We start from the raw sequence: 13774 nt of genomic DNA, 5'->3' as shown, positions 1-13774 counted from the left end.
GTACTAAAGTGCATATGACAATAAATTTTGAACTTTGAACTTTGTACAGTTTATTCACCTATTTGGAACAAAAACTAATCTTACCATCCCAGGCATGCCTTGAACCGGTGGTGCCTTCTTGTCCATGTTAAACTGGTTGGCCATATTGTTGGGCAGGCCTGCCTTATTCTGGAGCTGTGGGCCCGGCCCTGCTCCTGGCAGCCCCTGGCCAGACTGGCCATACGGACCACCATAGGGGCCCGCATTGGCCATCATATTCATCTGGAGAGCAGGGTGAGGAGGCAAAAAGGAAATGAGAAAACGATAAGATGAGAGACGTATGGAGACAAGAGGGAAGAAAATTGTTTGGAAATCAATTTAAATACTTTTCATGACCTATAAAAATCCTGATTTAAGCAGCCAATCAACAGATGGTCCCACATTAAAAAAAAGATATATGGGAGGTATTACAATTCTTATGTGAGTTGAAAAACTACATACGTACCAAACTACTTTGGACTTTTGTCCTTTTAACAGCAGCGCACCAAAAATGTCAAATGATTTGTTAATTGTTGCTTTGTGACTTAATTGAGTCTAATGAAACCGTTGATCCCTACATCTGAGAAAATAACTCAACTTAACCTGCACAATTTCCTCTGCATTGAACATGAACACATACACTTCACTAATGCATGTTTTACTTTCGGGACATTACTAAATTTAAACTAAAAATCCTGTATTTGCTGGTGCACCACCACAGGCATTGAAAGTTATGCTGCTAGTTATGCTAACAATTAAAGTGCAGTACTGACTTCACACCTTCAATCAAAACTGTCTTTTGGCATATTGACAAGCAAAGAGGTTAATCATTAATACCACAGAGCAAAAAGTGATGTAGCTGTGAGTCCAGCACAAAACCAAACTTTCTCCTGCATCTGCTCTGAAGAACTGTTCTACAGCACTCTCACATGAGCAACTACTACAGGTCTACTATATTCTGCAGCATCACTCGGGTCTGAAAATACGGTTTAATCAAAACAAGCTCAAGTGAAGTTCCAGTATTTTTTTTTTAGCATATTCAAACTCTCTTACACATATATACACAAAGAGAGAGAGAGAAAATCTCACTTTTTACAATAAGGGAATAAGATGAAATACTTAAAATAAAAATACTGTCTGAGGATGAGCTAGGTAGGCTACTGATGATACAATCACCATTTGGGAAGGACCTCAGTTGTTTTTTTGAGGCAGTGGGCTGTAACAGGAAACCCTCAATAATAATTTTATATACATCTTCCCACTTGTCCCATGGCTGGGATATGACATATTGACCAGTTTTTGTGTAAATGTTAACCTTAATATAATGCATTGCACTAACAATATACAGTAAAAATCACTTTGAACTTTGCCACAACATGTAAAAGAAGAGTATTTTATAGTATTTGAAGAGAACTACACGCAGGTGTTGGATTCAACAGAGCATCAAAACCACAATTTGTTTTGGATAGAATTTACAGTATCTTAGCCTCAGTTAAAATGTGCAGCTTACCACAATTCATTATTTGTTATTAAACAGTTGCTACTGAGATGTCAATTTCTGGCCGACAACTGCAGTCTTTTCAGAGTATCTGCAGTGCCTGGGCCTGCTGGGTTGAGTGTGCGTACCTTGTTTAGTGCGCCGGGTTGCTGTGGTCTCATCCCTGCCTGACCCCCGGGTCCCATTTGCTGACTGCCTTGCTGCTGCTGTAGGGTTTCCGCCAACAGATTACTGTTGTTACCCATGCCTGCACCGCCAGGGTAACCCATTCTTGGTGAGCCATTCATGACCTGCCCGCCCATCAGGCCTTGCTGCTGCTGTCCAGTGTTGCCCTTCTGGACACCCATCATTGCAGCTGCCCGACTCATCGCTGCAACCCCACCAACCATCCCAACCTGCTGCATTAAACCAGGTTGCTGCTGCTGGCCCTGGGGGGGCATGCCTTGTGGTCCACCAGGGGAGACACTGACACTCCCCATCATGCCCATAGAAGCCCCAGATGATGTGCTGTTGGATGTAGGGCCACCCTGCTGTGCTGGTGCTCCAGCGCGCAAGAGCTCAGATAGCTGTTTGTGTTTTGCCGCCGCATCTTGGCCTCCCAAACCGAGCCCTCCTCCGAGTCCACCAAGGCTGGTATGGAGTTGGCTAACATCCCCTCCGTTTGTTAGCCCCAGGTCAGAGGAACTGATGAGCTCATCTGGGAGGTCGTGCTCCAAGTCAAAGAGTGAACCAAAATCTAGTCACAAAAGATAAGAAACAAAGCTTTTACCACCCACAAATATAGAAATGAGGTTTTTGACGAATTTGCACTACATTCAGCCACTATTTTTCAAGACTAATACAATTTAAGTGTGGTACAATGTTACAAACATTAGCTGGAAAACTATCAACCATTAATCTAGAGCCCATAGCTGGACAGCCAGTGAAGCAGTAGCTGCCTCTCAAAGCCTGGATTTCTCTCCTGGGCATCAGTTTGTGGTTTGATGGGATGCCAAACATGGAGAGTGAACGCAGTAAGGTCAGGGTGAGAAGCCGCAGGAGTAAACACTACAGTACCTAGGTAGGTGTGTGCATTGGATCTACAGTTGTGGTGCAAGAGCATGAAACAGAAAAAGTTTTAGAAGTCATAGCCATTGCAAAAGGATGCAAATATATTGAAATATTAGAAAATTTGCTTTATTTTTTCCTCAAGTAGACCTTTAATCCCAGTTAAAAAATAAAAGGCAGATATTTCTCTACCCTAAAAGGCCACAAACTAAGTTGTCCCTTCAGATGGCCTCACAAACTGCACATTTGATTTTATTTATGATGGCTTCTGGTCATGTCAACATCTCTATTGATTCTCCTGAAAAATAAAAGCTACTGTGTAGATATACTGTGCGAGTGATTGAAATCATGCATGAGACTACTCACTGCATTACGAACCCAGATACTGTTGTAAATTAAACATGCAGCAAGCTTGAAATTAACATTAACTTTTTTCCTGGCACAGGATGAGGGCTGGTTGTGTGGCCACCAACCTTTGCATAGTTGACATACAGTATATTGCAAGAAATACTTCAAAGCTATACGTAGTTTAATTCTTAGTGGTAAAACATTCAACTATTAACTAAATCATTGAGGTTCTCTGTCTCGTTAGAACCGTATAGGTGATGCCAAGAGTTCATAGCTTCCAGCTCAATATGTGTAAATTAATTCCTTTGCAATAAAAGTTTAATTCACTATCAAGGTGAAAAGCATTATAGTGACCTGCTCGGGATAAGTGTTGAATCCCTTTGAAAAAAGTAAAGTGCAGCGCGGTGTCACCGTGGCGAGTCAAACAATGGAGGGGGAAGAAGAATGTGCTTCGTCGGTAGCACAATTGAGAAACTAAAAGCCTTTAAACAAAATACGTGAAAAGAAGATGTTTCAGAGAGAGCGGACGATTTTACCCTTTCATTTAAACGCTGCAACACCGTCAAAATTAGACCACACAGTTACATCTTCGGTTGGGCAACAATGCTTTGCTCAACTTTAATGAAGTGTCGAACAATAGCTAGCTGATTCGACAATAGTTCATTAAAAAACAACGCGTGAACCACACAAAATTCATGACCCCCCCCCCCAACGTTTATACTGCAACTACAGAAAGGGTTAGCAACCACAGAACAATGTTGCTTTTGTGCCCAATAAGGTTTAGTAAGTTAACAATCACTTATTTCTTTGCTAGCCAGCTAACGAGCTCAGCTGAGCCGGTGGTTATCTCCAGCGTTAGCTAGTTAGCTAGCTCGCTCCGTTACCGTTACTTTCTCCTGAAGCTGCAGGGAAACGCTACTTAGTCTCTAAGTTCACAGAGTATAAAAGCCGGTGGTTTAATGTTTATGTGCTCCTGTCATTTTAATTAGTTCACTTTGAAAGTAGCACGATAACTTGAAGCGAAATGGGGTGACTCGACTCTTCCATTGTTTAGAGGTGGCTCTTGTAGTTAGCCTGTTGAGGCTAACACCAAAACATCCCTGCAGGAAAGTTGCTCCTGCCGCCAGCACTACATCACGTTTACTCTTTAGCGACACAAAATCTCACACTATCCCTTTTTTTTTTTTTTTAAATCAAGCTACACGTGCATTCATGTTTAAAAGCATTAGTCGTGGGGCAGCTGTGTGAGATCAACTAAGTTGCTGTGTAATTCTACAGGGACCTCCAAGACTGAGCAGTAATTCTTACACCAACAGTCAAAAGGTGGTTTATGTTTTATCTCCAGCTAAGTAATGCATGCAATATATTTACCATTTCCATCACTGGCAGACACCGAGAGAGCTGGAGAGGACAGCTTGGGCCTCTTGGCTGAAGGCGGGCCGGACTCCAGGACATTATCGGCCATATTTTTGACGAATTAAAAAAAAAAAATGCTGTAGATCCACGGAGGGCAAACGTATTTCCTTTATTTGCTTCTCCTTATCCCTTTAAGAAACGCTTCTGATCGTTCCCCCACCGCTTGGGGGACGGTAGGGGAGAAGAGAGCAATGTTGAACTCTTTCCCACAGTTCTCCCTGTCGGGTTATTCCTCTCTGCAGATATCAGTCCCCCTCCCCTGTCGGAGATTTTGTTTCTTCACAGATTTGAACAGGAGGAGGTGGGAAGGTGGAGTCGGCAAAAAAGGCAAGCGTGCGGCCCTCTGACAACCTCATGTAGCCTCTTCTGCGACACAAAAATTGTCCCAAGATCCGTCCTCCGTGCTGCACTCAGTCCTGTCCGCCATAGTCGGCGGAGAAATCCTGTATTTCAGGTCTGAACCGGCCCAGCGGAGAGTCTCGGTTAGGGCACGGAAATGATAATTATGACCCAAAAATACAAACCAGGAGTATCCCTGTGTTAACTTGTGGAGGCCGTTCTCTCACGCAACAGTTTTCAGATCCTCGGTTGCATTTACCATTTCTCTCATCTGACCACACATCTCACTGCTGCCACTGACTCCTTTACGTTTCCAAACCAAAAAGGCAGTCAACCGGTGTGTGACACCAGCAGTAGTTCTCCAATACAATTAAAGCGTAAGTGGTGGACTACTCTCAAGTGCAATACTAGGAGAGAGAAAAAAAACTTGCATTGGCTTAACAGTAACTGAATAAATAGAACAGTCCTGCAGAAAGATGAAAACACCGGAGTCTCACACTCACTCAGATAACAGGGAAATATATTGCGAATGTATATATCCATGCATGACTTTTATTTAGCATGTGCATGCTGACTACAATGTGCACTTAGTGTTTGACCATGCAAGGCACTGGGTCGGGGGAAAAAACAGACTCGTATTGCACATTTGGTTGTTGCAACCCTTTAGCGCGACTGTGCCTATTGCAGGCAGCAGGGATGGCAAAGGTTGAAAATGGAAAATCTTTCTCGAAAACCCCTGCTCTTGTGCAGCTGATTCTAATGCAGACTTTATTTCTTTGACAGTTCTTGAGGGCAATCACAGCACTAATTGCTAATCAGTGGGCAGTCAGATTGAGCCAATTAGTTTCATTTTGCAGAGGACTATCTGTGGGGTTACTTATCTTGTGCTCCACAAGAGGTTCCTCCTCCGGTTTTCGCTTGGTCTAAGCACTTTAAATCTCAGATAGTGAAAAGAATGAAACATATTCCAAAAAAATATACACGTAATGTACTGCTTATATGTTGTCTTGGCCATGCAAGTAAAAAGAAGAAAAAGGTTAACCAAAAACCGGAGCACAGCGACGGCGACAGGCAAAAATGTGATTAAAAAAAATGACGGTAGGTTGCTAAGAAATTATGGCTATTTCAGATCGGCACACTACTGTTGACACCCACCCCCCTAAAATATTTTGGGCTGACAAAATCCTCTCATTGACTCTTTGTGATGGAGAATGCCCCCCTTCGTGTTGATCCTGGCAATTTTACCCTTCTCTTTAAACCCGTCTTTCTTTCCACCTTTCCCTTCTGCCCGGCAGCAATTTATTTATATAATTGTCTATGCGGACTCTTTCCTTCCTCCGCGAGGGACACATAATGATTTTTCATGTTGATGCTTTCCCTTTTTCGTAGGTTTTTCCTCGTTATGATAATTTGTAGCCCTCTTCCGCCTCTCCTCTCTGTCTCCGCTCCGCAAAACACCCCCTTCCTTGGATTTTTCGGAGTATTTCCTTCTCACGCATACATATATCACCGATTCGGTTTCCTCTCCACTGACGTCGTATCTTTTTGGTGTTGCTTTCTCTGTCTTGATAACACGGAGGATTTCGCCACTCTTTCCTCCTCCGGTGGTTCCCGGTTTAGCTGCCGTCGGTTACCGGAGTCGCTCGTCTCTCGGTTATCTGCTCCTGTTTCTGACGGTCTGTCCGCTAAACAAAATGGCGCTTGTTGTTTCTACTCCTCTGATACAGGGGGGAGGGTTGGAGGTACAGCAACATTAGGCGTGAAAGGGAGGAGGGAGGGTGGAAGCATACAGTCTATGGGTGGAAGGGAAGAAGAGGGGTGGCTATCTTCGGAAGTGTTCGGGATTGTCCGGAAACCGGTTCTGTCGGCAATCAATCTGCAGGGTACAGTGGCGCTCCACGTTTCTCCTCCTCAGCCAAATAAGAGCCCAAAATAATAGTAACAATCAGTGGTGGAAATCAACTGACTATATTTACTCAGGTACTGTACAAAGTACAATTTTAAACTACTTGACACACTATATTTTGGTAGCACATACTTTTACACTATTTTTATTTGACAGCTATAGATGGTACTAGTTAATTAGCAGATTATGATTTTGCATTCAAAACACCTCATAAAAACTTAAACGGCCCAGCAGTATACAAACTAGGCCAATAGGTGTTTACCTGTCAATGTGTTAACAATATAACACTGTGAAAGGAGCAATTCTAAAATGAGTACTTTTATGATTATATGATGAAGTACACCTTGCTAATAATACTATTACTTAAGTTACATTGTGGATGCAGGACCTTTTCTTGCAGTGGATTATTTGTGTTATTACTACTTATGTCCAGAATTAAAATGTTACTCATGAAAACATATGCAAGTAATATCGGCAAAATGTACTTTAAGTATCAAAAGTTTAAAAAATAAAATACTTGAGGCTAAAATGGCCACGGTGAGTGTTATACTAATATATTATCACATTATTGTTATAGGTTTTGCATTAATGGGCAAATATCATTGGGCAGTTTAATCTATAACAATGCAGAATGTCTTATAAACTCATGTTTTGCAGTAAAATATGAATCTATAAAGTAACTAGTAACTGTAAAATTTTAGTGGAGTAAAAATTACAATATTTAATTCTGAATTGTAGTGGTGTAGAAGTACACCGAAATAACAATGTGAAGTACAAATACAAATTTATACTTAAGTAGTATTAATGCACTTAACTACGTTCCACCACTGTTCCATTATCTATTCAAAGCTGCACCACACTATTTATTCACTTGCTGAAAACATTTAACTTGTGTGTTTTGAGTGCTTCAAGTTTCCAATTTACATTTGTGTATCATATTATATCCCGATTAGCTTCCAAAGTAGTTGTGATGTCACAGTCATGTTCGCATGTACACATCTTAAACTGGGGTTTAAGGTGAACCCAGTGATACGTTCCCCCTTTAGCAGTTACATGTGAAAACAGCCTTCTAGTGTCAAACTCTGCACATACTGTAAAACTGGTGTGACCACTTCTTGGGGAAAAATGCAAACCATTAGAACATCAGTGTAATCCATTTTAGTCGCCATGACTTTTCTCAATGCATCACTGGGTCAGTTGAAGATTAAACTTACTTAACATTTGTATTCCAAGTGAAAACAACAAGAAATCCATACATTGTTATGACAAAAATAGCTATCGATTTAAGAACTTCCCTTTTACAGAAATGTTTCATTAAAAGGGCTTTGCCAAAGCAACCGAGAATAACTGTAATCAATTGTCAGATAACATAGTGCAAGTATGGCTTAGTCATTTCAACACCCAATATTGCAAATGACGTGCCATACAACAACAAAAAACATCTTTGTCACAAAGACCCCAACAACTTCAAAAATATCCACTTTGACTTCAGAGTCAATTATTCATGTAGCAGTACATTAGGCTGATCTTGTTTGCTGGAAATGGCGGCACACAGTTTTATTGGGGGGGGGGGGAGGCTAGACTGGATTACCAAAACAGAAAACTGCCACAAGGCTTCAAACACCCAGGGGTTGCAAGAGCCACGTTTCCTTTGACTCCATCGATTTGTGATACATAATTGGGAACGTGCTGGGAATATGCACCACTAAGGCACAATATCAACTTGTGCATATTCCTGAATTCCATGCATTTAAATTACTACAAAATTGTCACACAGCAAACCTGGGGCCAACAAAAAAGTACTGGTTGGTCTCTGGACAAAAGATAAATAAGATGCCATGTTGTGTATGTAGTGCACAGAAATGGAGGAACAGCAGTCCTGCTAGCAGGTTAATCCAGCCGTGGTGAGAGCCATGACACTCAAGGAAAACAAAAATAACGTACCGATTGTGGCAGTAAATCAGAAACAAGCATTTTCAATGGCTGTGGTGTTAGAATTCAACATTGTATAGACTTTGAACATTTTTTGCATCTGTGTGGAGTAGGCAAAATTCTCAATAATGACAAATCACAACCATGTCTGTGAAATATTGTGGGTTACAGTGTCATTCTATTGTTTAATTTTTCCAAACTCCTTACGGGACCTTGAGCACCACAAACTAAATGGCATTGTTTGGGGTAAGTTCCAGAGTTCAGTCCAAGGTTACTGTAGGCCACCCACTCGTTTTTTGACTGCGATAAAGGTCAAATCAAATTGGACTCCAACTACTAGCCTAATTTCTTTAACATGATTCCATTTCCCTTTTTAGTCAGCAAAGCAAAAAATGAAGTTAAAAGTGTATATTTACGTATAAAATGAGAGATCTTTTTAATACATATAAACACTTTTTTTTTTTTTTTTTTTAAATAGATCACAGCACACACAAACTTTTTTCAGTGAACACTTTTTAAGCCATTTGAATGTATGGCTGTAATCAATATCATTCCAGGTTTGTCAGGAGCAGCTGTTCAAGACTGTTGAATCTTTATTCATCACTGGTGTGCATGGTGCACATGGTGGTCTGTTGATTTGACATGATGTGGTCATTCCTGCAGTTCAGTGAGTAAATTCAATGGTGTTTAGTACTGCAGCATGAGCTGGAAAATAATTATGCTTTTTTTGTGCAAGAGACAAATTAAGTGTGTTTATGAAGGCTTACACACATTTTTTTTTGAATGAGAGAACAAACTAACAATTATATCCTGGTGTGCCATGAGGGTGGCAATTCTGGAAAAAAAACCACAATGAGCAAATCGATTTTAAGAATGAAAACACTTCCATGGTTGTTGGATTTAAACACTGGTTCTTCGACTGAATATATACTTGATGCAGGAGGTTAACTGTTGTTCTTAGGTTTTAATTTATAGCTCAGCGTCAGACTTCACCAGCTGATAGCACCATCATAACACTAGATGAATGTATTATACGTTATCAAGATTCGTCTCCATGTGGTTTTGCTGTAGCCCTGATGTTTAATTACCTTTTTGAGGCGAAATACCATAATCCCTATAACAGTGCAAATACACCGGGCGCGTAAGGGTCGTGTACAGCGCGCAAAGCACACGTGCCTGATCGCACACCTGGCCATTCATACCGGATGTCACAAAGCCTCTCACTCGCATAGAAAAAGACACAATGAGTGGTGTCAACGGTGGTATTTGTAGTAGTAGTGTGTGTGTGTGTGTGTGTGTGTGTGTGTGTGTGTGTGTGTGTGTGTGTGTGTGTGTGTGTGTGTGTGTGTGTGTGTGTGTGTGTGTGTGTGTGTGTGTGTGTGTGTCCATCCGTCGGCCTCGAAATGATCACTGCAGCGTGTGGGCCGTCACGGCCTCTCCGCGCCTGGTATGAACGGACAGTTTGGATAACAACAACAAAATTGTTGCGCTACACGGCTATACGCAACACTTACTTGCCCGGTGTGTTCTCACTATAAGGTTGCATTCACACCATTTTAGGCATTGTGGCGGAAACAGCAGTTCTCCCATTTATTTAAATGTGGGTAATGCGTTAAGGCTGCAGTGGTGGAGACTTCAGTGGATGTCAGAAAAACCAAAAGACCCTCTGGCGAAAAGTATAAACAGGGTCAACTTGGGCCAACGCAATCTGCCGTCACTCTAAAGTGGCAAATTACATAACTAGCGTTCAGTAAAAACACAAAAGAGTGTAATGGTATGTTTCATGTGTAATCACTCAGTTCGGCCTTGTGCACCAGTTTAAAACCCTCGGTAATAAGCCTTGCATTCTGGTTAGCCATTGAAAGTCAATGTGTTTTTTTAAATCCGTCGGTACGGAAGGAGCAACACTTGTAGGACCTGGAATACTAGCAGCATGGCTAAAAGCTAGCACCATGGTGAACACAATGGAGACACAAATTGGTCATTTAAGCGCTCCCAATCTGCCGCACTAACCAACGCCGGATTTGGTGTGAATGCAGCCTAACACACAACTAAATCCACGCTTTACTGTTGATGAGCTCTTCATAATCATTCACAAACGTGAACCTGGTTTCTTTAAACTTCTACGTAGACAAAAAAAATGAACGATCTTCCACACCAGATTTCTACATTTTTGAGGCCTTGCTGCAAGTTGCTTTGTGCCCCCACCTTTCATGTACCTGGGCCCTGAGCTTGATGATGTCATCACCGTGAAGACGGTTGAAAAAGGGCAACACACTGCCTGCCATGAATGCCGTGGCTCACTTGGTCACTTGTCTGTCTCTCCCTGTCCTATCTCTGGGCACAGGCCTTCTCTACATCAGGGATGGTCTTGGGTGTGCCAGAGGACAGAATCAGAGGGCCTCCCTCGTCTTGGATCACCACATCATCCTCAATCCTGACCCCCAGGCCACGAAAACGCTTTGGCACCTGGTCATTGTCCTCACAGATGTACAGCCCTGTGACAATAGAAGGAGGAAAGTGGAACATAGAGCTGGGCAATATGGAGAAAATCAAATATCACGATATTTATGACCAAATACATCTATGTCGATATTGTGGCGATATTGTAGGGCTGACTATTGGTGCTTTTGCAAAATATTAACACAATGAGAGTATTGATAAATAATCACCAATAATGTGGATACAATGTCTTAAGTAGGTAAAGGCAAACAATAAAACAGCTAGTAAGTCTGGTAAGTTCAGAAAATGACATCCCTTTACTGTAAGGCAGCCTTTAAAACAAGGAAAACTTGTGTCATATCACAATAATACAATATCCAAAATGTAAGACAACATCCAGCCTCATAATCAATGTTGATATAATATTGATATATTGCCCAGCCCTAGTGGAACATTTATGAAAGCAGGAAGGAGGTGAAATGTAAAAGAGAATATAGAATAGATCATGTGTAATGAGGGTTCCCATCCACCACAGTAACTGGGACGGATGTTGCGATTGGTTGTGGTGCAGTTTGGATTTGCTTTCAACTCGATTCTTGATCAACACAGCAGCAGATAGTGAGGAAACGTAAAAAGAGAAAAGGGATCCAAAAGGCTGGTTTGTCTATACCTGGTTCGATAGTGATGGCCATTCCTGGCTGTAGAGGTTGTGAGCGGGACAGCTCAGGAGTGTCGTGGACGTCCATGCCCAGGTAATGGCCAACGTGGTGGGGACAGTAACGTCGTGCAGCCTGTGATGAGCATGCAAACTTAACATCAACAAAACTAAAGCTCTAAGCAGTTGTATAGAAGTTTCCAGTCCCAGAGCAGACACAGCTTGTTGCTAAACATTAGCATCATACAATGTAGGGGTGCCACTGTGGTTTATTGAGGTGAATAAGCATCATCAGAAAACCTTCTACCTGCACTAATAGAGCAAAAATGAATCCAAGAGCATCTAAACAACACAATTATTAAAAAGGGGAATACCAACTAATATAAAAATTTCAATATGGTATTTCCATGGCCTAGGAAAGTTTAATCTATATATCTGTGAACATGAGCTACTCTCCCTAAAACAGGAAAGTCTAAGGTATGAGCTAAGGTATAATGTTTCACCATCTTAGTTTACGGTGTTAGCATGCTGACATTTGCTAATTAACACTAAACACAAAGTACAGTTGAGGCTGATGGGAATCTCGTTGGTATATCAGGTATTTCAGTTTAAAAAAAACTAAATTATTAGACAAATGGAAATTTTGGTCTCTCACAGGAGATCCCCATCATCAGTCAGTCAATCAGCCAATCCAAAAGTCAACAAGTGAGAGGCCTCAGGCTTTCCAGGCCTTTTTTAGTGATTTTTTTTTTTTTTAGAGAAACCAGTTGAGTACATTTACATTCAGCTTTGGTTTGGCTTGCTTGTTTTATTTCCCTGAAAAGAACCCCAACAGGAAATAAAAGCCTATGTTATACAAAGTTTCAAGCATATTGTGTTTCATGGAGGTTGTAATTAGGTCATTTCATAATTTACATTGGCTTAATACATACAGTGTAGCTGATGGCTATTTCCCGACCACAAACCACTGCTGAGGACATAAATGAACCAAAAACGTTTAAATTCAAGGCCAAGCTGCCATGGTAACAGTGATAATCTGATAGTAACATGTCCACCTCTGGTGTGGTTGATTACTATTCAACAGCAGGGCCAGATTTACATTAGCAATATAAAAATATATTTGTGTGCATGTGTATATTTGTGTGTGTGTATGCAGAAAGGCAAGTTAATAGATTTAAATATGATCATGGGCTTCTGTATTTATCAGAGTTGTATGGTAAATGATTTGCAACTTAACTTGAGAAATGTGACTTGCAGCAACTACTTTGCTTCACTTTATATCATTATTAATTAAGGTCTCCACTGAATGAAGCCATAGCTTGGCGCTCTTAGTGGGTTTTATTTCCCCCTCTTCATGACACATTTTTTTGACTGATGCGACTTATACTCCGGATCGACTTATAGTCCGGAAAATACTCCCAAATATTACAAATGCAATATATCTAAATTAAATTGCATGGTTGTTTAAATTATCTGCACACATATATTAAGGGCAAAGAATAAGCAATTCAATTATTGTACAACTGTAAATATAAACTGTATACTTATTACTGATACTGTACATATTCCTAATATTCCTATAATGGTTCTTTTTAAATCAATCAACCATATAAATGACTGTAATTTTTCACATATCAATTTAAATTGTTGTATGCCCATTTGCAAAACATAAATAACTGCAATTAGGCTCCTACAGGTACCTTTAATACATCAGCGTCGCTGGTGCTGGCCTTGACGATGCCTAGCCTCCTGAGTTGTCGTCCCAACAGAGCCAGCATGGTGCTGTAGATGTGATCCAGGCTGACGCCCGCTGAGCACAGAGACAAACAGGAGCGCTGGACCTCCAGGACGGCCTCGTACAGCTCTGCCTGGGCAGGACTGAACCTGGTAGGAAGGGGGTGGAGGAAGCAGACATTAAAGGTATGTTTGTTGTCTGTCATTGGAATAACTCTAAAAAAACGTTGTCACACTATTTAAAAGTAGGGCTGCAACTACTGATTATTTTTTATTCTTAATTAATCAATCAGTTGTTTGGTGAAAAGAAAATGGTGGAACATGTCGATCAGTGTTTCCCAAGACGACGTCCTCAAATGTCTCGTCCACAACTCAAAGATATTCAGTTTACTGACACAGAGAAGTAGCCTGGGAAAACCCTGACGAACTTTCGGCAAAT

General features: G+C 41.1%; 2 protein-coding genes across 14 annotated transcripts in view; both read right to left on the bottom strand.

The window, feature by feature from the left end:
* ep300b (EP300 lysine acetyltransferase b) overlaps positions 1-6432 on the bottom strand; it is a 34276-nt gene extending 27844 nt beyond the window's left edge. For 7 of the 11 annotated variants that reach the window (XM_032537237.1, XM_032537232.1, XM_032537234.1 and 4 more), the window contains exons 1-3: positions 4283-6431; positions 1645-2252; positions 85-261 (exon numbers count right to left, since the gene is read on the bottom strand). In XM_032537237.1, coding sequence (XP_032393128.1) covers positions 85-261; positions 1645-2252; positions 4283-4376 — 879 coding nt within the window. In that variant the 5' untranslated portion in view covers positions 4377-6431. Of the gene's footprint in view, positions 1-84; positions 262-1644; positions 2253-4282 lie in introns of all 11 variants that reach the window. The other 4 variants (XM_032537238.1, XM_032537235.1, XM_032537228.1 and 1 more) reach the window with 1 other exon arrangement.
* Positions 6433-8102: 1670 nt separating this feature from the next.
* xpnpep3 (X-prolyl aminopeptidase 3, mitochondrial) overlaps positions 8103-13774 on the bottom strand; it is an 11532-nt gene continuing 5860 nt past the window's right edge. For all 3 annotated transcript variants that reach the window (XM_032537255.1, XM_032537253.1, XM_032537254.1), the window contains exons 10-12: positions 13302-13485; positions 11617-11737; positions 8103-11002 (exon numbers count right to left, since the gene is read on the bottom strand). In XM_032537255.1, coding sequence (XP_032393146.1) covers positions 10836-11002; positions 11617-11737; positions 13302-13485 — 472 coding nt within the window. In that variant the 3' untranslated portion in view covers positions 8103-10835. The remainder of the gene's footprint in view (positions 11003-11616; positions 11738-13301; positions 13486-13774) is intronic.

Source organism: Etheostoma spectabile, chromosome 15 (genome assembly GCF_008692095.1).
Source record: "Etheostoma spectabile isolate EspeVRDwgs_2016 chromosome 15, UIUC_Espe_1.0, whole genome shotgun sequence".
NCBI lineage: Eukaryota > Metazoa > Chordata > Actinopteri > Perciformes > Percidae > Etheostoma > Etheostoma spectabile.
The sequence above is the reverse complement of the archived record's forward strand: the minus strand, read 5'-3'. Positions and strand labels throughout refer to the sequence as shown.